Here is a 24,244-nt window from a genome sequence, read left to right as displayed (position 1 = left end):
ATAAGAAACCCTGCCCACCAGGATGCCAGGGAGGGGGAGTGGGAATTCATCCCAAGCTCCTCTAGCCAAGCAGGAGTCCTGGCAAGGGTCTGCCTCTTCTGGGAGGAAGGGGCCTTCGTTCTCACAAAGAGGCTGTCCACCAGCCCTTTGTCCTGTGCTCACCTATGGTGGGGGGCCTTTTCCTAATCTGCACAGAAGTACCCTAAATGCTATTTTACCCTAAAGGCTAAATGCTGCATGTTTACAGTAGCCCAGGTTCTAGGTAACTAAGATGACTAGCTATTTTAAATCCATTTTGGAAGCCTATAGAATAGAAATTATCACTGAAAATGAAGTCAAATACATTTTTGCTAATAAAATTAAATGAAAATGCTAAACATTGTAGACATGTTGATCCTTATTATAATACATACAACCCCCATCCTAACTTTAATCCCCTTTTCATGTCATAAGCCTACTTGTCTCTCTTGATCCTGAATGGACCTAAAATTAGCCAAAATAGACAATATGATAAATGACTATAGATAAACCTGGATTTAGAGCCCAACCCTGAGAGAATCAATCTATCTTGTCAATTTCAGAAAAATAGTTCTTCTCAGGAGTTTTCTTCTGAGGAGGAAAAAAGCTGTTCCAAGACAGAAGTAGATGAAATACTCCCAAAGAGGCCCATCAAAGTGAAACTAAGCTAGCATTTTGGGAATGCAGTGACCTGCCTGACAGAAACCAGACTGGCCAGGGAGGCTTGGCCTCCTTCTCCACCACCCTCCCCACGTGTGCAATTGATTTGGGACTTTAGGAAGTGAAGGCATTTAGATTGCAAATCCAAAATAAGATAGAAGAGTCATGAAGCTGATTTTTTTTTTTTTTTTTTTGAGACAGAGTTTCACTCTGTCACTCAGGCTGGAGTGCAGTGGTGCGATCTTGGCTCACTGCAACCTCTGCCTCCTGGGTTCAAGCAATTTTACTGCCTCAGCCTCCTGAGCAGCTGGGATTACAGGTGCACACCACCACACCCAGCTAATTTTTGTATTTTTAGTAAAGACAGGATTTCTCCATGTGGGCCAGGCCGGCCTTGAACTCCAGACCTCACCTGTCTTGGCCTCCCAAAGTGCTGGGATTACAGGTGTGAGCCACTGTGCCAGGCCCAATATTCTTATTCAAATGTGAGCTCTAATTGGCTCCATGCCCTGTGGGGATGGAGAAGGGGAGAGAGCAAGAGCACTGGCTGCTGTCTGTGGGAGCAGCTGAGAGGCTTTAGGCACAATCTCTGAGCCCTTTCACTGTGCTGTTGAATACTACAAACCTACCTGCAAGAGTTGACAGTTTAAATTGTTAAGACTGTTTCCCTGGGCACGGTTTCCCTGTTCCTCTCTTCTTTCTTTCTTTCCACCTCTTCCCTCACCTTCTGCCACCAAAACATTGCAAAAGGATGGGGAATTACTAATTGGTTCAGATCCCCATCCCTCCCAAATGTCCCTCACATGTCTTCACATTTCTCTTCATTGGGTATATCCACACTAGGCTTCCAGGTTTCTTTCACATGGAATACGCTTGCTAGTTCAAAGGGAAATTAGGATCTCCTCTGCCTTTACCAAATGATTAGCAGAAATAAAACTTCAAGATTGAAACCCAGGTTAAAAAAACAAAAGGGCCTGTGCCTCTCCAGTTTGTTACTCAAAGGACTCTCTCCATTATCCATTTTCCTCCTTTTCCTCCCTTTGTTCTCCAAAAGACTTCGGAAGCCACGATCAGTGTTCTCAGTCCTCACTGCCATTTTATATAGTTTGTGCCTTGGATTCTAAGTTTGGATTCTTTAGTAATTTTGTAATAGCTGGCACTGAATACCCAAAATGTGCCAAGCGCTATTCCAAATTCACGTATTGAATTAATCTCTAAATAGTCTATGAGGTAGGTGGTACTATTCTCATTTTACAGATAAGGAAACTGAGGCTTGGACGCATTACATAACTTGTGCAGTCACATGGCAATCAAGTGGCAAAGCTGAGCTCTGAACCTACTCAGTACTGTGATTTTTAACCTCAAAGCTAGGTTGTATCTCGCTACCTAGACTGCCCTTATACTGAGGGAAAAGTTTTCATTTTCTGAAAGTTTATAAATATATTTGTCTTAATGCCAAAAGTTTCCCTGTTTCCAGGCACACTATTTGAAAATTACCTTTTTAAGGATTATGAAATATAACAATCACAGGGAAATGCAAAAAATTTAACATACTCTAATTATATGTAAAACTGATGCTTGTCCTTCTGAACACAAAGCCTATTTGAGTTCTAAATGAACCCATCAAAAACGACTTGATGGCATACTCCCTTGTTAGCATACTGTCAGCACATAAAGCCTACGTCCAGGTTTTTTCTTTAGCAATACCTTTTTATGATATTAAAGGACTTCCCTTTGATTCCTATTCACAGAATTTTTATCATGAAGAGATGATACATTTTATCAAATGCTTTTTTTGTGTCAATTTTGTTTTCATTTTCGAATTCAGTTGCCCTTATAATACTCTGTATTCTTTCATTCCTCAGCATATAGGTAATTTTTATACGTGTCCCCTGTGGCATGAAAAGAATTTACACGTTGAGTTGATGTTGCGTGGTGTAGTATCTATATATGTCTATTAAGTCAGGTGTGCTAACTAAGTTGTTTAAATATTCTATGTTCTTACTAATTGTATACTTATTCTAATAATTACTGAGAGGGGTGCTAAAATACTCAAGGGCAATTGTGAATTTATTTTCTTCTTACATTTTCATCTCTCTCTCCCTCTTTTTTTTTTTCTTTATAAATTTAAAACTACTGTGTCTTCCTGGGGGATTTAACTCTTTTATCAGTTTGAAGAGTCTCTCTTTATCTTTAGCAATGCTTTTGACCTTAAAGTCTATTTTATCTGAAATAATAGAGCTAGTTTTTAGGTTATCATTTGTATATCTTTTTCCATCTTTTAACTTTCAAACTTTCTATATTTTTATGTATAAAAGATGTATCTTTTATCTTTTACAATGACCTTATAGTTGTCTTTTTTTTTGAAACAGGGTCTCACTGTCACTTAAGCTGGAGCGCAGTGGTATGATCATGGCTGACTGCATCGTCAATTTCCCAGGCTTGAGCAATCCTCTCACCTCAGCCTCCCAATTAGCTAGGACTACAAGTGCACACCATCACACCTGGCTAATTTTATTTCTTTATTTATTTTTTGTAAAGACAAGGTCTTCTTATGTTGCCCAGGCTGGTCTCAAACTCTTGGGCTTAAGCAATCCTACCACCTTGGCCTCTGAAAATGCTGGGATTACAGGTATGAACCACCATTACGTTGTCTTTTTCCTACAGCAGTTAGTTCACTTATATTTAAAGTAATAACCAATAAATTCAAGTTTAAATCTACCACCTTATGTGCTTTTTACTTGACCTAGCTGTTTTTCTTTCTTGATTTTTTAAAGTTCCTATGTTTTCCTCTCTTAAGAAGTTATGTAATTTTCTTCTATTTTTTAAAAATTGTTACCTAGAAACTACATGAATCCTTGACCTATCAAAGTCTAATATTTATCTATACCTTTATTTTCTTCTAATATATTCAAGGATCTTACCTTAACTACAATTATGCTTATGGTGTTTAGTTATTGTGGTTGTATAATTTAATTCTCCATCATATTAATTAATATACATATTTCAGCACATTATTATTAATATTTTATACAGCCAATGTTCATTTATACCAACTCCTATTTTTAACATTTCTTTTATTCCTTGCTGCATTTTATTCCAAATATCCATCTGGAATAATTTTCCTTCTTCCTGAAGAATATCCTTGAGAATTTCTTTTTGTGTAGATATTCTCCCAGCTTTTGTTTATCTGAAGATGTCTTTATTTTGCTTTCATTTTAGAAGGAAAGTTTCACTAGATTAAGAATTCTAAGCTGTCAGTCTCCTTATTTTTAGTGTTGATATAGAAAAATTAGTTGTCAATCAAACTATTCTTTGCCTTTGATTTTCTGCAATTTTAGCCTGATGTGTCTAGATGTGAATTTATTTTTATATATCCTGCTTGGCCTTCTAGAACCAGTGGGCTGACCTCCTTCATTGGTTCTAGGAAATCTTCACCCATCATTTTTTCCAGTGTTGCCTATATCCAAGTCTCTCCTCTTTTGAGACTCCAACTAAATTATGTCAGCACTTCTCACTGTATCCTTTGTGTCTCTTACCCTCTATTCTGTATTTTTCTGAATAGTATCTTTCATCTTCTAAAGGCAGCAATCTTATATTCTTTGTTCTGCAAATCATAAGGACCAAACTGAAAAATCAGATGCATAGTTTCTTCTGAAATATTTTAAGTTCACTGATATTCTTCAGCTCCTGTTAAATCCATTTATGTTCTTAATTTTAGTTATCTTTCTTAGCTCTTTAATCTCAACATCTTGATATATTTTTATAGTTTTCAATTATTTGCTGATGTTTTTACATTCAGTGCTTTATTTCCATGAACATAGTGAAAATAACTATTTTACAGTGTATATTGAATAAATTCCAGTATCTATAGGTCTTTTTCTGTGGTATGTTGTTTCTGTTGATTCTGGTACGTGTTGCTTTGTGTATCCAAGTGCTTTATAATCTTTTATTGTTTGGTGCCCATTTTGTTTGAAAAATTGCTTATAGAAATAACTGGAGACCTGGAATATTGTTAGTTTCCTTCATTTCCTTTCATGAGACTCCTGAGGGAGCCAGAAGATCAGAGCCATGGATTTATAATCCTCTGGAGTACAGTCTGTATACCACCTTTGGAATGGTCTTCTTCAAGTTTACAACCTAGAGCAGGGGTTGTTAAGCCAGGATCTCTGCTTTTGATGTGTACTTAACTAACCACGTTTCTTTTGGCCACACGAAAATGCCACACAGGTCTGCCTCTTTGCTGCCTCTTTGGTTAGTCTCCTGGTTAGCAGAGGCAGATTGTAATAGACCAGATCCTCCTCCACCTGGACCTGATGCCGGTCACCTTTACCCTGTGCCAGTCATCAAAAGCACCTCTTCTTTAGTACCTCTCCTAGATAGACAAATTCCCTAGGACAGAAACAGCTTTGGCTCATTTCCCTGAGTGCCAACTCTTTTCCTGTTCTTGTTACTGTTTTATTAGGTCATTGGTCAACCATGCTTTTAATAAGATGCTTTAATATATTTCTTTCAGCTCTTTTCAGAGGGAAGGTTAATTTGAATCACCTAGTCCAGCACTACTAAAAGTTAGAAGTCCTTCATATGGGATTTGTGTTGATTTGTAATCATTTTCCTGACAATATTTAAAAATCAAATTTCATTTGAAAGTCCAGATATCTTGCTTCTTTTAAAATCAGAAAACCTGGCAACCTTGAGCTCACATATTAACAATGCAATAATTAAAGACAGCTGAGCATCACCAGAGTGCCCACTATGCTCTATTGTCTTAAACTGGCCCCAATCTAGGACTTACTGCCTGTGTTGGTGGGTGACTGAATTTGCCACCACTGAACAAGCAATAGTGGACTAGAGGCAGTGAAATAATTTTAATATTAATAAGTATAAATTTTACCTGGATAGTTACATATCCAGGAATCTGGGGCATTCTAATTTAAATTTTCTCTTTTTCTGAAATAGAGATCTTTGTATTATGAGGGCCTTGAAGACTTCAGCAGAGGGCTGGCAGATTTGCATAAGGAGTCCAGCAACCATTTGGGGAGTAAAGGTACTGCAGTCCTCCCTGTCCCCTATTATGCCTATGCCCTGAGATGCAAACTCTCAGCATGGACTCAACTGCTCATGACTACAACACAGAACTAGGCTAGGCGCAGTGGCTCAGGCCTGTAATCCCAGCACTTTTGGAGGCCGAGGCGGGCGGATCACCTGAAGTCGGGAATTTGAGGCCAGTCTGACCAATATGGAGAAACCCCGTCTCTATTAAAACAAAAACAAAAACAAAAACAAAAAATTAGCCAGGCGTGGTGGTGCATGCCTGTAGTCCCAGCTTCTCAGGAAGCTGAGGCAGGAGAATTGTTTGAACCCGGGAGGCGGAGGTTGCAGTGAGCCGAGACCGCGCCATTGCACTCCAGCCTGGGCAACAAGAGCGAAACTCCGTCTCAAAAAAAAAACCCAAAAAACAAAACAAAACAAAACAAAAAAACAGAACTATATAAACACGAAATCCAGGAACTGTTTCCACTCAACCCAGCCCTCCCAGGAGCACACCAGAGCTGGCAAAGCAGCTGTGCGAGGGACGTCACAAAGCAAAGAGGCTGAGACCCCAGGCCCACTTTGGCAAGGAGAACTCCTGGCTGAGTGGAGCCCTGAGAGTGTGCGCTCTTTCCCTTCCCATGTTGAGGGACTGCCAAGGCCCAGGCAGGGACCTTCAGTGGCCAAATGGTGGAGGCCCACCCCACTACCTCCTCTCAGGCCCACCCATGGTGAGGTTCACCCCAGGTGGTGATGCTGCTTCTCTGGGAGAAGAGTTCACAGTCTCTCTGTACTTCCCATAACTGCCACCCCACAGCCTACTTGAGGTAACCAGTTACAAGCAGCACAGTGGCATTCTCCAGCTTCCAGAGGGTACAGGCTTCTAAGAAAGGGGTAGCCCTTGGGAAAGGATTTGAGGACATAAAAGGGAATAGGAGGACTGAAAGAGAGACCACACTTCCTACTAGTCTGGAATTGTGGGGCTTGAGAACTGCCTCTAGAACATTCTTAGAGGACGGATTGAGGTGTGTTAACTACGCCAGATTGAAGATGGGAATGCTGGTCTACTCCAATTTACTTTTTATAGGTGGGTGAGCACCCCCATATTTTTCGATGGCACATAATAAGGACCTTAGTTAAGGTCTTGGGCCCTGAGGCCCGAATCTAGGTTCAAATACCAGCGACACTGTTTAGAAACAGTAGATTGTTCAAATTCTCAGGGCCAAAGTTTTCTTATTTGTAAAACATGGATGGATAGCATGACTACCTATAGCATTGGATTGTGGTGAGAATGAGATATAACACACACAAAACACATAGCATTCTGCCTAGCCCCCATACAGGGCAAGCACTTGATACATGCTGATGAACACTATTATTGTTATTATTACCATTATTATCATCATTGAAGCCAGAAGCCTGACTTGCTATTAATAGAAAAGTAGGCTACAGATGAGTGGACCCGCATACCAGTCCCAATAAGCTGACCTTTGGTAGATAGTCAACAATCCTTCTAGCTTAAGTTTATTTGCCCATAAAATAAAGTTCATGTTATCTTTTTGATAAAAGATAAAATAAAAAGAGATTAAGAATGTTGGGGTGTTCCCAGCTCTTGGAGTGAGAAAGCCACTCAAATCAGAGGCAACATCTCTCTGTGTCAGCAAGAGGGTCAGTGACACACCCAGTGGGGGAAAGCTTGCCTGCATTTTTGTTTATGTGCACCAGGCCATATATATCCAGCCAGAGAGAATACAATCAGATTGCGGTTGCATAAGGCAATGTTGACAACAGAAGGAACAGACATCACAGCTTTTGGAACACATTCCTTAAGGGTGTATCAGATTCTAAAGAAGTTAGCAAGGACTTCCACACCGAGCAAAGCTGAGTGGCAGAGTTGAGTAGCAGAAGCAAACTAGAAGAGAACTTCTGCCATGAGAGCCACCTGAGTGTTATGGAGGAGGCAGTAGTGGGACAGTCATTAACACCAGGCACTAAAAACATGGAAATGAGCCCTGTAAATGAGGACAGACTCTTCCCCACAATAGAAAGACTATTAGTGAAATTAATGGATGGTTAATGCACACTTTATGAATGCAGTTTTGACAAAGGAACATGTTCTTTTATGGCCTTTGCCTTTACACTCAGCTGCCATTTAACCTAACATATTTAAAGGGTTTTAAATAATTGATCTTTTCCTAGTAATTGAAGTATGCTAGACTGTCTACCCACAATTTTAGCAAGGCTTTGTGCCTTGGCAAAAATCATATTAGAATTTTCTTTACTTCATCCACAGTTATTTTGAATCTCTCAGCTCAACTAGTATAATTGTGTGAAGAAAACTGTCTAACACTGCTGAGTTGATATTGAGAAAGGGTTTCTATGGAGATGCAAATTGAAACTAATTTTCTTGTTTCTTTTTTTGTTAATTGACCTGAGAAGCAGGAACAAGTCTTCAAGGATCTTGGCACATTTGTCTGGGTTATTTTCTGCATGCTTTATGATTTTCCTAAATGAGGAAGAAATAGAGGCCAGGCACCCCTATAAATGCATCCTATTTAGTTTGGCATCAGAGGGTTTATCTGGTCTGGAGACAATGTCAGTCCTGCTAAGCAGAGGTGGAAATAAGGATCTCAAAGGTCATCCATCACAGGACTTCTCGCCCTTTTTTTCCTCCAGTTTTTTTTTTGTTGTTGTTGTTTGTTTGTTTGCTTGTTTTTTGAGATGGAGTCTCACTCTGTCACCCAAGCTGGAGTGCAGTGGTGCAATCTTGGTTCACCACAACCTCCACCGTCTCCCAGGTTCAAGCGATTCTCCTGCCTCAGCCTCCTGAGTAGCTGGGATTACAGGCACCTGCCACCATGCCCGGCCAATTTTTATATTTTTAGTAGAGAAGGGGTTTCACCATGTTGGCCAGGCTGGTCTTGAACTCCTGACCTCAGGTGATTCACCCGTCTCAACCTCCCAAAGTGCTGGGATTGGAGGTGTAAGCCACCACAGCCAGCATCAGTTTTCTCTTTTTAGAGACAGGGACTCCTTAAGTTGCCCATGCTGGTCTTCAATTCCTAAGCACAAGGGATCCTCCCCACCTCAGCCTCCTGAGTAGATGGCACTTTATAGGCTAATGCCACCACGCCCAGCATTAGGACTTCTCAAACTTTAATGTGCACGTGAATCACCTGAGGAACTTGTTAAAATGCAGAATCTGAGTCAGTAGATCTGGGTTGGGGCCTGAGATTCTGCATTTCTAAGTAGCAACCAGGTGATGTTGATGCTGCTGGTCCAAGAACTACCTTTCGTGTAGCAAAAGTATAAAGAGCTGTTAAAAACAGTGTAAACATACTTTCTTTTAAACTTTTTATAAAATCTTATCCATTAAAAGGAAAGTGAATTCATAATGACTGCAAATTCTGAAAAACATGGGCTGATATGAGTCAGAGCCAGCGGCTTGATTCAACAATATAGAAACACTTACATGGTCAAAGACAGTATAAAATGTATAACTGGGAAATCTTAGTATATCATCAAAGTATCTTAGCTTTTGTTAATCACCACACTGTCCTGACTGTAATTCCCAAGAATATAATTAAAAGCAAAGAAAGAAAGAACAAAAACAACAGAATTGCTACTTCCTAGGGAAATGGGGTGAGGTTCCTTGGAGACTGGGTTTGAGGATCACTGTTAATGTAACTGAAATGCACTAGAACCTTGTTATCAGCTCCTGGAAGCCCCATTCACACGGGCATGCAATGTCACAGCACTCCCTGGCTTGGGGTCACTACTGAATGTCACGTGTTTGCTTCCCTTTCTTTGTAAGAATTCACCAGGGCTCATATTCATATTTTTCTTTTTTCATCCCATTCATCTCTTAACGTTTTTCCCTTTTCTTCTGACATAGTGCTGCTCTTCTGAAAATCATGTGTAAGCAATTGTTTTAAAAAGAAAAACGAAGAACCCTTCTGACAAGAAACAAAAGACCTGAAAAAGGAATTTGATTTCATGAATACAAACATAATCATTTCGCTTTCATGTTTGGTTGCAATCAAAAGCTATGGAGTTCAATCTCAGAAGCCTAATGCTGGAGATTTCCAGAGAGATTTGATATTTTTTTCCCTAAAACTTCACAATTCATCTATGTATACAAATATACACAAATACAAATGTAATTTTGAAATTTACAGTGTGTATGGTTTAGCCAAACTCATGTTGATACATGCTGTACTGAATGTAATCAGAAATTGTAGACAATGTGTCATATTCAGAAACCTATAAGGCAAGGGTCAACAAATTACAGTCCTTAGGCCAAACCCAGGCCACCACCTGGTTTTGGTACAGCCATAAAAATGCTTTTTATGTTTAATGGTTGGGGGAAAAAATAAGATTTTGTGACATGTTAAAATTATCTTAAGTCAATTACAGTGCCTATAGTTTTATTGGAATATAGCTTCACTAATTCATTTATGTATTACCTGTGGCAGCTTTTGTGCAACAGTGGCAGTTGAGAAGTTGTAACACAGACCATACGACTAATGTTATGGGTTGAATTTGTCTTCCATAAATGCATATGTTGAGGTCCTAATTGCCAATACCTCAGAATGTGACATTATTTTAAGACGGGGCCTTTACAGAGGTACTCATGTTAAAATGAGATCATTAGGGTGAGCTCTAATCCAATATGACTGGTGTCCTTATTAAAAGGGGAAATTTGGACCCAGAGACACACAAGAAGGAAGATGATATGAAGAGATACAGGGAAAAGACAGCCATCTACAAGCCAAAAAGAGAGGTGTGGAACAGATCAACAGATCCTTCCCTCACAGTCCTCAGAGGGAACCAGCTCTGTCAACACACTCATCTCAGACTTCTAACCTCCAGAATGAGAAACAAGTTCTTGTTTTGTAAGCCACCCAGTTTGTGGTACTTTGTCACATCAGCCCTAGCAAACTAATACAGCTAGCAAAGTCTAAACTATTTACTCTCTGGGCCTATTCAGAAAAAACTTGACTCCTGCTCCTAGGGACCAGTTTTTCTGTTTAACACCTTGAAGCCAGAGAGCACATGCCTCCTGGCTAGTCAAAGAAACTTCAGGCAACCCTTCTTCAATGAACCTGCCTTTCATCACACACCCACTCCAGTGCTCAAGCCCTTTCTCTCTGGTAAAAGAGTTTGGAACAACCAACAGATTGCACATTATTTGGATGAAATGAAATCATTGACAACCCCTACTCACTACCTCTTACTCCAAGCCAGGAGGGCAGTGAATTTGTTCCATGAATGGAGAGACAAGTAGAGAAACTCCACTTCATCCTTGAACCTTCTGACAAAGCGTGGTACATCTAAAATGCCATGTCATGAGAGCCCTGGGAGCTCTCAGAGACGACCTAGGTTTTTAGAAGCTGTCAGTTCTTTTGGGACATTTCTCATAGATCCAGTTTGGTCTCTGAGATGTTAATGGGAGGGAAAAGGACAAGTCAATTGCATTATAAAACAAATTGCTAAGTAATCTGGGAATCTTTTATCCTCATGTGATAAGAAAACGAGTCAATACCATTATTAATAAAAATAATGGTGGTGAAACCTCTTCTCTACTAAAAATACAAAAATTAGCCAGGCATGGTGACGCATGCCTGTAGTCCCAGCTACTCGGGAAGCTGAGCAGGAGAATTGCTTGAACCTGGGAGGCAGAGGTTGCAGTGAGCTGAGATTGCACCACTGCACTCCAGCCTCGTGACAGAGCGAGACTCCATCTAAAAAAGAAAAAAAGAAAAGGCAAAAACAATAACATTAATGACAATCAACATTTATTGAACATTTATTCACATGTCAGGTATAAACCAAAAATATAATTCTAAGCCTCAAACTGACAGAATGGACATCTCCTCCCTGCCCCCAATCATTGCCCCAAAGGAAATTAAGTTGTCCAAGATCACAAAACTGGAAAATGGCAGAAAACTAGTTCAGGCCATGACAGGAAAAGGGGGTAGCATATGCCTCAATATATCCTCCTCTCTGGATTTTAGGTGTTGATATTTAGAGATTCTAGGACTGACAGAACAGACTCTTTGTAGCAGTAAGATACCAAATTCCAACCTGACCCTGATATAGCATCAGATGACAGATAACAGGCACTGAAGGAAATCAAAGCATTTTACCCCAAAATATATTTCTTTGACATAATTTGGAATGGCTCTACAAAGCCATCTTTTGTGGGGGAAACTGGCCTTTTGTAGAGAATCCCCTTCCCTGGCTAGATCTTTTCTGGAGAGTCTGACACCTTTTGAGGTCTAATAAGAGATATTTACCATCTATTCTCTCTGAAGCCTGCTACTTAGAGGCTTTATCCACATAACAAGAACCTCAGCTTCCACAACTTTCTTTATCTTAACTCAAGCATTTGTTTATACTGACTTTACCTCTTCAGACAAAGCTTAACTTTTTCAACCAATTGCCAATCAGAAAATCTTTGAATCCACCTATGACCTGGAAGCCTCCCCTTCTTTGACATGCCCTGCTTTTCTGGGCCAAGCCAATGTATATTTTACATGTGTTGCTTGTGTCTCTGCCTGTAACTTCTATCTCCCTAAAATGTATAAAACCAAGTGTAACCCAACCACCCTGGGCACATGTTATCAGGACCTCCTGAGGCTGTGTCACAGGCCATGACCTTTAACCCTGGCAAAATAAACCTCTAAAACGATTGAGACTCATCTTGGTCATTTTCTTTGATTTACACAGGCATTGTGCAAACCTCTTTGCATATATGAATTATCTGATTTAATTATTACAACAATATAAAATAAGAAGTACATCTATCTCAATTTGACTGATAGAGAAATTAAGTTGCCCAAGATCACAAAACTGGAAAATGGCAGAACTAGAACTCAAAACAAAAAATAACTGATTTCGGCCAGGCGCAGTGGCTCACGCCTGTAATCCCAGCACTTTGGGAGGCTGAGGTGGGCGGATCATGAAGTCAGGAGATTGAGACCATCCTGACTAACATGGTGAAAGCCCATCTCTACTAAAAAATACAAAAATTTAGCCGGGTGGGGTGGCGGGTGCGTGTAGTCCCAGCTACTCGGGAGGCTGAGGCAGGAGATGGGCGTGAACCCAGGAGGCGGAGCTTGCAGTGAGCTGAGATTGCACCACTTCACTCCAGCCTGGGCAACAGAGCGAGACTCTGTCTCAAAAAAAAAAAAAAAAAAATGTTGATTTCAAAGCCCAACCTTTGTACCATCCAGCTTTGATGGTATGTGAGAAAAACAAAATCTTGTTGGGGTGCTCCCTAACAATTTTACCCACCTGAGAAAGTGATAGTGGTTTTATCTTTTTCTCTGGCTGTTAAGCTGGTGTTTTTATTCTAATGCTTTGACATCTTGGGGCCTGGCTGACTCTGGAAGGTTTTGTTCTTCCCAGGGTTAGCTAATTCTTAGAGACAGCAAACAACACACCCTGGAGCTTGCCTTTCAGGTGCAAACCAAACACTTCCTTTCTCAGACCCTCACAGGGCTCTCACACTTGGGCCACTATTTCTCTGCCCTAACCACCCCAAGGCTAGGTACCAGCCAACTAGGGACAGTCCCTATGCCCCAGAGCCTGCTGAAATTATTCAAACAAGCTAATCCTAAACCTGCTCATCATGCTTTACCTTACCTTTCCCACAGAATCTCCAAAAAGGCTTTACCCACATTTTCCCTTTGCTCATGCTGCCTCCTGTCCGACCCTGGTGCTTCCCTGTGTGGCCCTGTGTGGCGTGTTGTGCCCCCTCCTCTTGGGAACTGTGAGTAACAAACTATCTCTTCAATGGCAGTCATCTCATCATCTGTTGGCCTCCCCATACCTGAATAATAATGAAGTCTACATTTCAAGCCACTCTCTCAGCCTCATCTACCTTCCATCTCATATCATGATGGTATAGTACACAGGCCCAACCTGTCAAAGTATGCCTCAAGTGATGATTTGTACCAACAAAAAGGCTCAAAAATAAAACCAAAAACGCAAACACGACACCAGAATTGTATAAACCTTTAACAGCTTTCCCTCCTGCCCAAGGCCTAAGCATTCTGGCATTGAGATGCTCCTCCCTGGAGTTTGTCAGGCCTGCCAGCATTCCTGGGAGTCAAAAACAAGGGATGGGAAACTCCCTCACCTGCATCTTGAACAGGAGTTCTCATTCTGGGATTAGGGCATCAAACTTAAATTCAGCCAAGAGTAGACAGGAGAGCAAAAACAGCCACATTCTCCCCTTGACAGCTCAGATCCTGTATTCCCCATGTGAATGAAACATGACCGTGTTGGGAAGCCCAGGAAAAGCTGCCTCCAGATGCTGGCTAATTGCACACACTAGTCCAGAGCTTCCTTCTGAAGGCCACAGCCAACCTCCAGGTTCACTGTCAGTCCCCATTTGTTAAGATACACTCTTATTTATTATATAAGCAAAGCAAATTATTTACTGTATGCCAAGGAAGGACACCACTTCAGAGAAAACCTGAATCACCACCAGTTCATGAGACCTGGGTAGGTTTCTCCTGAAAGGCACGGAAATGTGGTTGTGCTGTGCATCTGGGCTGGAACAAAAAGGCTGCTGGGAAAGGCAGATTGTGCTGGACACAGCCTGTCAAACCCATTCATCTGGCAAGAGAAGTGATGACCAGTGACCTCCGGACTTGTGTGACTGCTGCAAATTCATTCATGCTCCTTTTTCAGGCTGAGTAAACAAGATCCAGCAAGACTCAGTGATTTGTGGATATAAACCTCACTGGGTTAACCAATAGCTGGTTAAGCATGTGCTTTAGACACGGTAAAACCGGCACCAAAACAAAAGATATTTTGGTAAGAAGTTGATATTTAATATTTTGGAAATTAGAATAGCATTATAAGGAAAAAAATCAAAATGTTTTTAGGTTTCCTTGTATTTATTTTTAAAGCTAATTTTGTTTTTTATTTTAAATGACATATAAGAAAGTAGAGAAATATAATTTTTTTTTAGGGTCCAGGCTTTCTAAACTGTAATCCAAACTTGACCCAAAGCCAGGATCAAGGCATGCCTTTTGGCTCTTCAGTTTTCTGTTCTTAAGACCACTGGTTCTTGGGATAAGCTGGCAATGCCGATATTCTTGCAAGATTTGGAATTAAGGGCCTCTTTTGTATATATTGCCGTAAAGAGAGATTTGAGATGGGCTCCGTCTGTGGGATTAACGTGAGTGGTTCACAGTGGCAGTCCAGTTTCCCACAAGTCCTAGACCGTGTGGAGAGTGCATACACAGGGCTTCGCATACTCAGTACCTTGAAAGGAGATATGATCACAATGTTTGGCCAATAAAAAGGCTTATTGTCATCAAAACTGTAAAAAGCCCTGATAGACACTAGGCCCTGAGGGAATCTCCCAGATTCCCAACCAAGGGAGTTTTTCACATGCCATCAGATGACCAACCCTCCCAGGAGTGTTCTCAGCTCCAGAGAAAACAATATGTAGTAACGGCAGAGTATGAGTCCAGATTTCAATATCTAAGGGAGAAAAAGAAGGACTGTTTGCCCTGGCATTTTGTCTGCCTTTCCAGAAAGTACTCATCTAAGCAGAAATAGAAAAAAACCTATACATCTTTGCATCTTTCCAAGTTTAATTCCGCCCCAAGAGCCAGTTATGAAAACACAGCCATGCTAAATTCCTTTCTACACCACTAGAGGGAAATCTAACCCACTTGACCAGAACTTGTTTCTTGTTTCTTTTTTTTTTAAAAAAAAATTATAATTACAGAACTAAAATTTTAAGGCTGACACATACTTTGAGACATTATCCTGCTCAATACTGTCTACTGTTGCCCCTATTTTAAAATTATTTGAATATATGTAGGCAAAGAGACTTAGAAAAGCACAAACCAGCCATCCTAATTGGGCAGGAGTCTTGACAGTTGAGAAATTGTTCTAACAGTCAACTTGAATCCCTTCCAGTTCAGCTTGAGTTTATTTCCTCAAATTACATATTCATTAGTTATGGAGAACAGCTGGTCATCTTTCCCGCCTCACATTATTCCTTAAATTGCTGAAGACCTCCAAGTCACGCCTCGCGTCTAAGCGGAATGAGCCATCTCCTTAACTTGGTCATAGAGTTTAGAGCCCAACTCTTCACCAAGTGTTTCTCTTCTAAACTCTCTCTTCAACACTTTGCCCTCCCCCATAGTTCCAAAGTGCAGCAATACCGACCAAATTCTGAGGAGAAAAATAAAATGAGGTATTTCCTCATGTTTTCCCTCATATATATGGCTATTAATATATCCTTGCTCAGGTTTTCTTTTTAAATAACAACATGTTTTTATTTACTTTTCAAGCTGAATTTGTTTTCATTTTTAACTGCATATGGGAAAGTAAGCAGAGGAAATATAATTTTTTTTCAGGGTTTGGGGGGCTATAAACTGTAATCCAAACTTGACCCAAAACCAGGACCGAGGCACAACTTTTAGCTATTTAAATCATATATACCTAGTATGATCCCCAAATCATGCTCTCATACACACATGCATGTACACACATATCATATACAAAAATCTATCTTGTCATGAAAGTGAATGCGGATTTGCATCACTTCTGAACTCCATTCTGTTTCTCTTTCACATCATATGTATTATAACCATTTCTACTTTATTCTCCACATTTTTGACTACTCACTCTAGATCCCTTATGAACTAGAAAAGATATCCAATATGTATTTAGAACATTATTATTTTCATAATGTTTCTAAATCCTATTCATTGCTAATTCAAAATTAGTACAGAAAACTGGTTGTTTTTAAGACACTATTCACTTTTATAACTGTTGTTAAAGGAAAAACCTTAAACAAGTTAAACTTAAGAGTTTAACTGAGCAAAGGACGATTCTTGAATCAGGCAGCCTTCAGAACCAGATAGGTTCAGAGCAACTCGGAGCTGCCACGAGGTCAGATAACATTTATGAACAGAAAAAGAAAAGTGAAGTACAGAAAGCAGAAGTGAGGTCCAGAAACAGCTGGATTGGTTACAGCTCAGTTTTTGCCTTATTTGAACACATTTGGAAAAAGTGGCCGCCTGTAATTGGCTGAAACTCAGCCACTGTGATTGGCTGGGACTCAGCTACTTGTCACAAGAGTAGGTTACAGTCTGTTTACACATCCAGTTAGGTCATAGTTCACTATGTATGGAAAAACCTTTAGGCCAAACTTAAATTATGTAAGGAGGCAGTTTTAGGCTAAACTTCTTTTAACAGTGTGGAATAACAAATACATTTGGTGTTTGTCCTCAATTTCTGGCACAGAGCTCCTAAAACCTTTGGAACTTCCTGAATGATAGGAGTCTTTGTTATTATTTCAGCCACAGCAGACTTTATGCTAATGAGTGACTCTTGGTGGGCCCCAACATAGTTTCAGGTGAAGGGCTGGCTGCCAGAGGAACCAAACAGGTGGTTAGAGGGTTAGAACGTTCAGCCCCACCTCGTGACCTATAGGGAGGGGAGCAGGGCTGGAGACCAAATCCAACCACCAAGGGCCAATGATTTAATCAACCATAATTACCTAGTGAAAACTCTGTAAGAACCCTTCAACAACAGGGTTTGAAGAGCTTCCAGGCTGGTGAACACATCAAGGTGCTGGAGGCTGTCTTACCCAGAGAGGGCATGGAAGCTCCACACTCCTTCTCCACACCTGGCCCTATGCATTTCTTCCATTTGGCTGGTCCTGGGTTCTAGCCTTTATAATAAACCAGTAATGCTAAGCGAAGCACTTTCCTGAGGTCAGTGAGTCATTCTAGTGAATTATTAAATCTGAAGGGAGGTTGTAGAAAACCCTAAATTTGTAGTTGACAAGGCAAAAATGTGGGTAGCCTGTGCACCCCATTTGCAGCTGGCATTCCTAGTAGGAGAAATCTTGTGAGACTGAGCCCTTAACTTGTGGGGTCTGTGCTAAATCCAGATAATGTCAGAACTGACTTGAATAGAACTGTTGCACCCAGTTGGTGTCAGAGAATCATACAATTGATTGATCTGAGGAAAAAACCTCTCAATAACACTGAACTGAGGCTCCAGAGGTAGCCTTGGACTCAAGCACAAATAAGAAGAAATTCTCTTCTGGGCCTTCAACGTTAACATGGATAATGTGGATTTTGTTATAAGAAAGACTTAGTTTAAACCTCCAATCCAGAAACTACCCACTCCATGAATCTGAATTGCTCCCTGACTCAGTTTCCTTTCCTGCAAAAGCAGGATAATTCTGCCATGGGGTCACTGGAATGATGAATAAGATAAAGGATGTATTTAGAACGGAGCCTGCATATTGTAGGGACCTTAAAAATGGCATTTATTTTATTCAAAACCTCAGTCATAGGAGGAAACCTGATGATAGCACCAACATTCATCCTGAGTACAGAATATTTCAGCTTCCTGTATGATATAATTGGGCTGAGAAATTCCAAAGTAATTAATGGTCAATACTGCGATAATTTGGCAAAACTGCGTTGGGCATTTACCATGTACCAGGTGCACTGGGGATACAGGGAACTAATCTGACAAAGTCCCAGCCTCCTGGTGCTTCCATTCTACTGGGTGGAGACAGACAATAAAATAAAATAAATATATATATATGATGAGGATAAATGCCACGGAGAAAGCAAAGCAGGGTAGGGAGGTAAGAAGTACCTGCATGTGAGGGCTATTTTATATTAGGTGGCCAGGGACACCCTTACTGAGAAGTAAGGAGACAAGCTATGCAGAAGTCAGAAGGAAAAACATTTCAGGCAGAGGGAACAGCCATCGTAAATAACACGAGGCAGAGCGTTCTCGTCATGTTCACCAAACAGCGGTTGGAGTGGAGAAAGAAGCGGGAAAAGAGATAGGAAATGAGGTCAGAGGGAGAAGGGGGCCATTTCCAGTATGTCATTCAAGATCATGGTAAGGGTTTGGGCTCTTCTTTAAATGAGGTGGAGGGGAGGATTTTATCAGAGCTATGAGGTGGTCTAACATGTTTTAGGAACTGCCATTTACTGAGATGGAGAAGAATGAAAGAAGCAGGATGCTGGAGTTTGTTTTGGAGGAGTGCACAGGAGGCTGGCGGGAATTCAGTGTTGCACACGTCAAGTTGGTGATGTCTATAAGACATTCAGGTGGAATCCAATAAGCAACAGAAATAGAAGTCCAGAAGACAGAGATCGATGTGTGGAACGGTATTAAAAACAGGTGCTCCTCATTCTACAGTTTTAAAGAATTCAAGGTCCTGCTGCTGGCACTTCACAGTTCACCTAGCTCTTTGCTATTCAATGGGTGGCTCCTGGACCAGCAGCACAGTATTGCCTGGGAGCTTGTTAGAAATGCAAAATCTCTGGCCCTCCTCATACCTGAGTCAGAATCCACATTTTAACACATTCCCAAGGTGATTGGCCAGTAATTAGTTTGAGATACACTTGTCTAATTAATATCATCTGGGAAATTTTTTTAAAACTACAGGTCCCACCTCAAAACAATTAAAGTAGAATCTCTAGGACTGGGGCCGAAGCATGGGTACTTTCACCAAGCTGCCTGAGTGGTTCTGATGTGCAGCCTGCCTGGGCTGAGAACCTCTGAACTGACTCTTCTCATTTCTGTATGTTCCCTCTTTCCTTCCAGGTTTCATTGCTAGTTTTCTTAGAAAGCCATCTCCGGAGAGATATGCGGTTCTAAGAGAGGATGCAGGCCAGTAGCTAGAGTAATCATGTCTCCTGGTTTATTGGGGACAATCTAAACATAACTACAATTATTATCTTTCGCTCACAAAAGTACTGATCCCCAACTTTTGCTGGTTCGACTTAATGATTTTTCAGCCTTATGATGGTGTGAAAGCAATACACATTCAGTAGAAACCACACTGTGAGTCCCCATCCACCGATTTTTTCACTTTCAGTACAGTATTCAATCCATTTCATGAGATATTCAACACTTTATTATAAAATGGGGTTTGTGTTAGGTGATCTTCCCCAACCATAGGTTAATGTAAGTGTTCTGAGTTTGTTCAAGGTAGGCTAAGCTAAGCTGTGATGTTCCGCAGGCTAGGTGTATTCAATGCATTTTCAACTTACGATGGGTTTATTGGGGTGTAACCCTGTTGTAAATCTAGGAGCATCTGTATTCTGGTTTAGATGACAAATCATATGTTCTCCCTATGTAAAACAAAATGGCTCTATACTTTATTTCTGGATTACAAAGTCTTATTAAGAACAGGTAGAACAAAATGACAGATGACCTTTGGTTTGACAGGTGAATAAATATGAGGGACCTGGTGCTTAGGTATTAGTTGTTAAAGCCTTCTAGGTACAGCTTATCAAAAATACATACTTAAAGCCGGATGTGGTGGTTCACACCTGTAATCTCAGCACTTTGGGAGGCTGAGGCAGGTGGATCACTTGAGGTCAGGAGTTTGAGACCAGCCTGGCCAACATGGTGAAACCCTGTCCTTACTAAAAATACAAAAGCAGCCAGGGATGGTGGCGGTCACCTGTAATCCCCGCTACTCGGGGGGCTGAGGCAGGAGAATCCCTTGAATCCAAGAGGTGGAGGTTACAGTGAGCTGAGATCATGCCACTGCACTCCAACCTGGGCCACAGAGTGAGACTCCGTCTCAAAAAAAAAACAAAAAACAAAAAACCAAATACTTAAATTCCTCAATTTTCAGGAAGACTGGGGGAAAATCAGGCCCCTCCCAAGGACTGGGGTGAGATCGGGTGTGACTGCATTCTGCCCTGAAAGTACTAAAGCCCAGGGTTGATTAGCCACAGGCTGATTATCAGTCTGTGATTTTCCTAGCCCTTAACAAAACTTCTCCTTCCTTTTCCTTTTGGATCTTCTATTGTTCCTTAACTACTCCACCCACAGGCTGAAAGGGACAAGGGAAGAAGGTCAATGAGAAGCTAATTTAGCAGCCCTGCTAATAAATTGGATGGGAAAGAAAATGGAAACAATTGTACTGTTTCTGGTTACCTGTGATTTTAAACCCTTTTGGCTCATTCCTTTTTCCAAATGATTACCAGCTGGTTTGAGGGCTCATTGAAGGCCTACTGATTGCTGGTAAAATTAAAATAAACTTGTATTTTAAAAAACTAGGTAGTCTTCCAGCAACAGGCCTTTGGAAGCTTTCCTTCCTGATTTACCAAGGGTACAGAGTGGGATCAGGGCAAGCACCTGCCCGTCTCATCAGGGCCCTCCCCAGCCCGTCCTCTCCTTACCACCAATTCGTAGGCACATATGGATATAATTTTTAAAAAATATTTTTGATGTAAATAAGAAATTATTTGATATTAACTTAAAACAAATAGCATAATCACTGTTCTACAAAAGGATGCAAATGGAAAATCTACATGTGAGAGTATGGTCTAAATGCATATAGATTATATCACAAGTTTTCCTAGTTGCATCACTAGGATTGTTATGAGTATGTCTGCAAGGCAATCAGTGTAAATGTTTAAAACATGCTCTGTTCACATGTGTTCAAAATGTCTGGAAAAGAAACTATCCATGGGCAAAGTAAAATAGCCAGATACTAATAAGCCAGTTGAAGGGAACTCTCTGTTCTCTTGCAAAATAATTTAAGTGTAGGTGGCTATTGGGTTAGAGTGGGTAAAACATTAAAAACTACCTGTTGAATTGGCACAAGATTAGCAATGGAATCTCTGCAGATTAGAGAAGGTGGAAGGGGTTCTTTTGGTAGCTGAGAAAGCAACACAAGCAGGTCTTTCCAGTCAGGCCCTGATCAGGAATAACACTAGCAGCTTCAGGAGTACATCTTACTTTGATCTCTGTTCACAGTGAATCAAAGGCTTTTTAGAAGGCAGAAGCAGGTGGTCCTGGAAAGCAACCCTGTAAGAAGCCCCCAAAATGCTCCAACTTAAAGGCTTAGGTAGAGTTCAGCAGTAATTAAGACAGGTTGGCCTGCTGAGAGAATCTTCTTGCTTTCCCCTAGGTGGTTAGATTTCTTTTAAAATCTTACTCCATGTTATATCCTGACTCAAATATATTATGCAATAGGGCTTAAGTTGGTGAGTCAATGATGTATGGTATTTTAACAAGGAGTTCTATTTTAATGTAAAACTTTTAGCTAGATCATGTGCTACATACTCGGGGGCCCATCGAGCCAGGTCTAGGAAAACTCTTGCTTCTGAGGAGAAGGGAGGGGAAATCAGCAATTCCAACAGCAACGTCAGTGAAGGGATTCGCCAACCCTTCAAAGTGGCAAATTCTTTCCACCAACAGGATGAGAAATGTGCATTCATGGGGACCAAAACCAGCATGACTTATGTTTCCTTTACTCAAACGACCTTCTAAGAGCAGGCCGATGGAGGCTTTCAGCTTCAAAGGAAGCCTTGGGAAAAGAAAAAAAAAAAAAAGCACTGCTTTTGTGGACTGCCTCAGGAAGAGACTCATGTGTGTATAGGATTGTTGTGACACTTGTCTAATGGCCTGGTCTCAGTCCAGTGCGGAAGGTAAATAAAAATAAGCAAATATCACAGCCACTTACCCTGTGCAAACAGGGAAAAGAATGTTGAGGAAAAAATAGCCTGGAGTCAGAGTGAGTCAGAGTTGGTGAGGCCAGGAATATCATTCCTCACCCTGTACGTAGCTCTGGACTTTTAGGCTCTCCTGCTTTATTCTCCCTCCCCAACATGAGATGTAGAATAGTGTTTTATTCGGAAAGACAGGGTAAGCCTCAAATTCTTGCATGACTTGGTACTATCTTGGGCGAAATGTACTCACTAACCAATTATTTTGGCAGAGTGTGGCCCATCCCCTGCATGGAAAGGCTATGATCCTGAGAGGAAGAGCCAAGGGCTTCATGCTGGCCACGTGCTTTGCCCACTCATGCTCCTGGTAACCCTGAGAACAGCTCTCAGCCTCCTCCAGCCTCTCCTGTCCCATCTAGGATGATTTTACTTCAGACAGATCTCCTGGCTGTAGGGTCAGGTGTAAGGATCTGTAGCGCCCATTATTGCCAAGTTCTTTGAGACTCTCCAAAGAAACAGACCATGAAAAAAACAACAACAAACAAACAAACAAAAAACAAAACAAAACAAAAAATCCACTAAACTACTGACAAAGAAAGAAAACCCTGCCAGGTATCTTACTCCATCAGGGCAAATTATAGCTAGAAATTCTGAGCACCTCTAAAATGAGTAGCAGTGAGTATTTCTCTGTTTCTTTACTTTTCCACAAAGGAAGTATGGCAGGTAGAACCAATGTTTTCATCTCAAAAAATCATTTCATCAAGGACCTTGCTTCAAAACCTAGATTGAAGACACCAAGAAGACAGGAGCAGCCAGCTGTATAGCTTGAAGTACCCAACATTAAAGTGGGTCATTTCTGGTATTAATTAATGTTGCCTGGAGCTTTAATGAATGTGGGAGTGGAGAGGCTTATGGTTGTGTTATTTATGATTTTTCTGAGTTCTTAATTAGCCTTATTGTTGAAAACATGAGGAGACTTTGCCAAACACAGTCTGGCTTAGCCTTGTCAATGTGCTTCCTTAACTTCAAAGGCCACCCATATCCTCTCCTCTCAGAGTGGACAATGTAGCAATCTCAGAGACAAATCCCATCTGTATTGGCACCTCAAGATCATGGTCCAAATGTCTGGAGATTCAAAATTTACATAAGCATAGTCAAGGCTCTGATAGTTTCCCCAGTTTGACTCTAATGCTAAATTTCCTTGTCTATAAAAGGTGCCTTTTCTTTACCCCAATTAGCAAACCACTCAACAGTCAAGAGAGGACAGTTGTTTGGCAGATGCCGGTCTAAATGGATTACAGATAGATGCGAGAGAGCAATTTTTCTGTTTCAAACACTGTAATGAACGAATTAAACTTGCTTGGAGTTGCCCTGAGCTTGTCCTCCAGCTGAAATTATCATGTACCTTTCCAGGGGGTAAAATAGCCCCACTAAAGGCCCATGGAGCTCTCTAAATTTGCCAGGAGCTGCGAGACACACTGCTGGGAGCACAGCTGTTTCTGTACCTGTGGCTCCTGGTCATGGCCGCTGGGGTCCCTCTCGTAGCTCTCTGCGTAGAGTCTGAGGGTGGCCCGCACACCACTGGAGGAACTGAGCCGGAAGATGAGGCGTGACGCATCCGAGAAAATGATCCTTAGGCCCTGAGACCGAGAACATCCAGAATGGAGCAGTGAGCAAATGAATACAGAAGTAATAATCATTAATACCTGCCATAGAAATCAGCATGTTTTTATACCTCAACACAATCAGAATCAAGACCATTTATATTGGCTCTGGATACAGGGCATGTAATGAATGTGATGAACCTACTTAGAGTTACCCATTTGTCTCTTTATTCTATTTCCGTTGCTTTGTGGTTAATGCGGGGAAAGAGTTAGGAGCAAAGCTGTGAACAGACACTCAAGTTCTCTTGGGCTGGTGATATGGGAATCAGAAAGAAGTGGAAGTCACAAGGATGAAATGATATTCAATAAATATTCCTAGGGCCAAAGTTTGTCCCTTGTAAATCTGTGGACGAAGTGGAAGTAGGCAATTTATCTATTACAGTAAGA

The 24,244-nt window shown here is 41.0% G+C and overlaps 1 protein-coding gene across 1 annotated transcript in view; it reads right to left on the bottom strand.

The window, feature by feature from the left end:
- Positions 1-24,244, bottom strand: part of PGM5 (phosphoglucomutase 5) — a 178,148-nt gene that overhangs the window by 10,795 nt on the left and 143,109 nt on the right. The window contains exon 10 of the mRNA XM_054501897.2: positions 23,699-23,833. Within this exon, the coding sequence (XP_054357872.1) occupies positions 23,699-23,833 (135 nt within the window). The remainder of the gene's footprint in view (positions 1-23,698; positions 23,834-24,244) is intronic.

This window comes from Pongo pygmaeus, chromosome 13 (genome assembly GCF_028885625.2).
Source record: "Pongo pygmaeus isolate AG05252 chromosome 13, NHGRI_mPonPyg2-v2.0_pri, whole genome shotgun sequence".
Lineage (NCBI taxonomy): Eukaryota > Metazoa > Chordata > Mammalia > Primates > Hominidae > Pongo > Pongo pygmaeus.
This window is presented reverse-complemented; position numbering and strand designations above follow the sequence as displayed.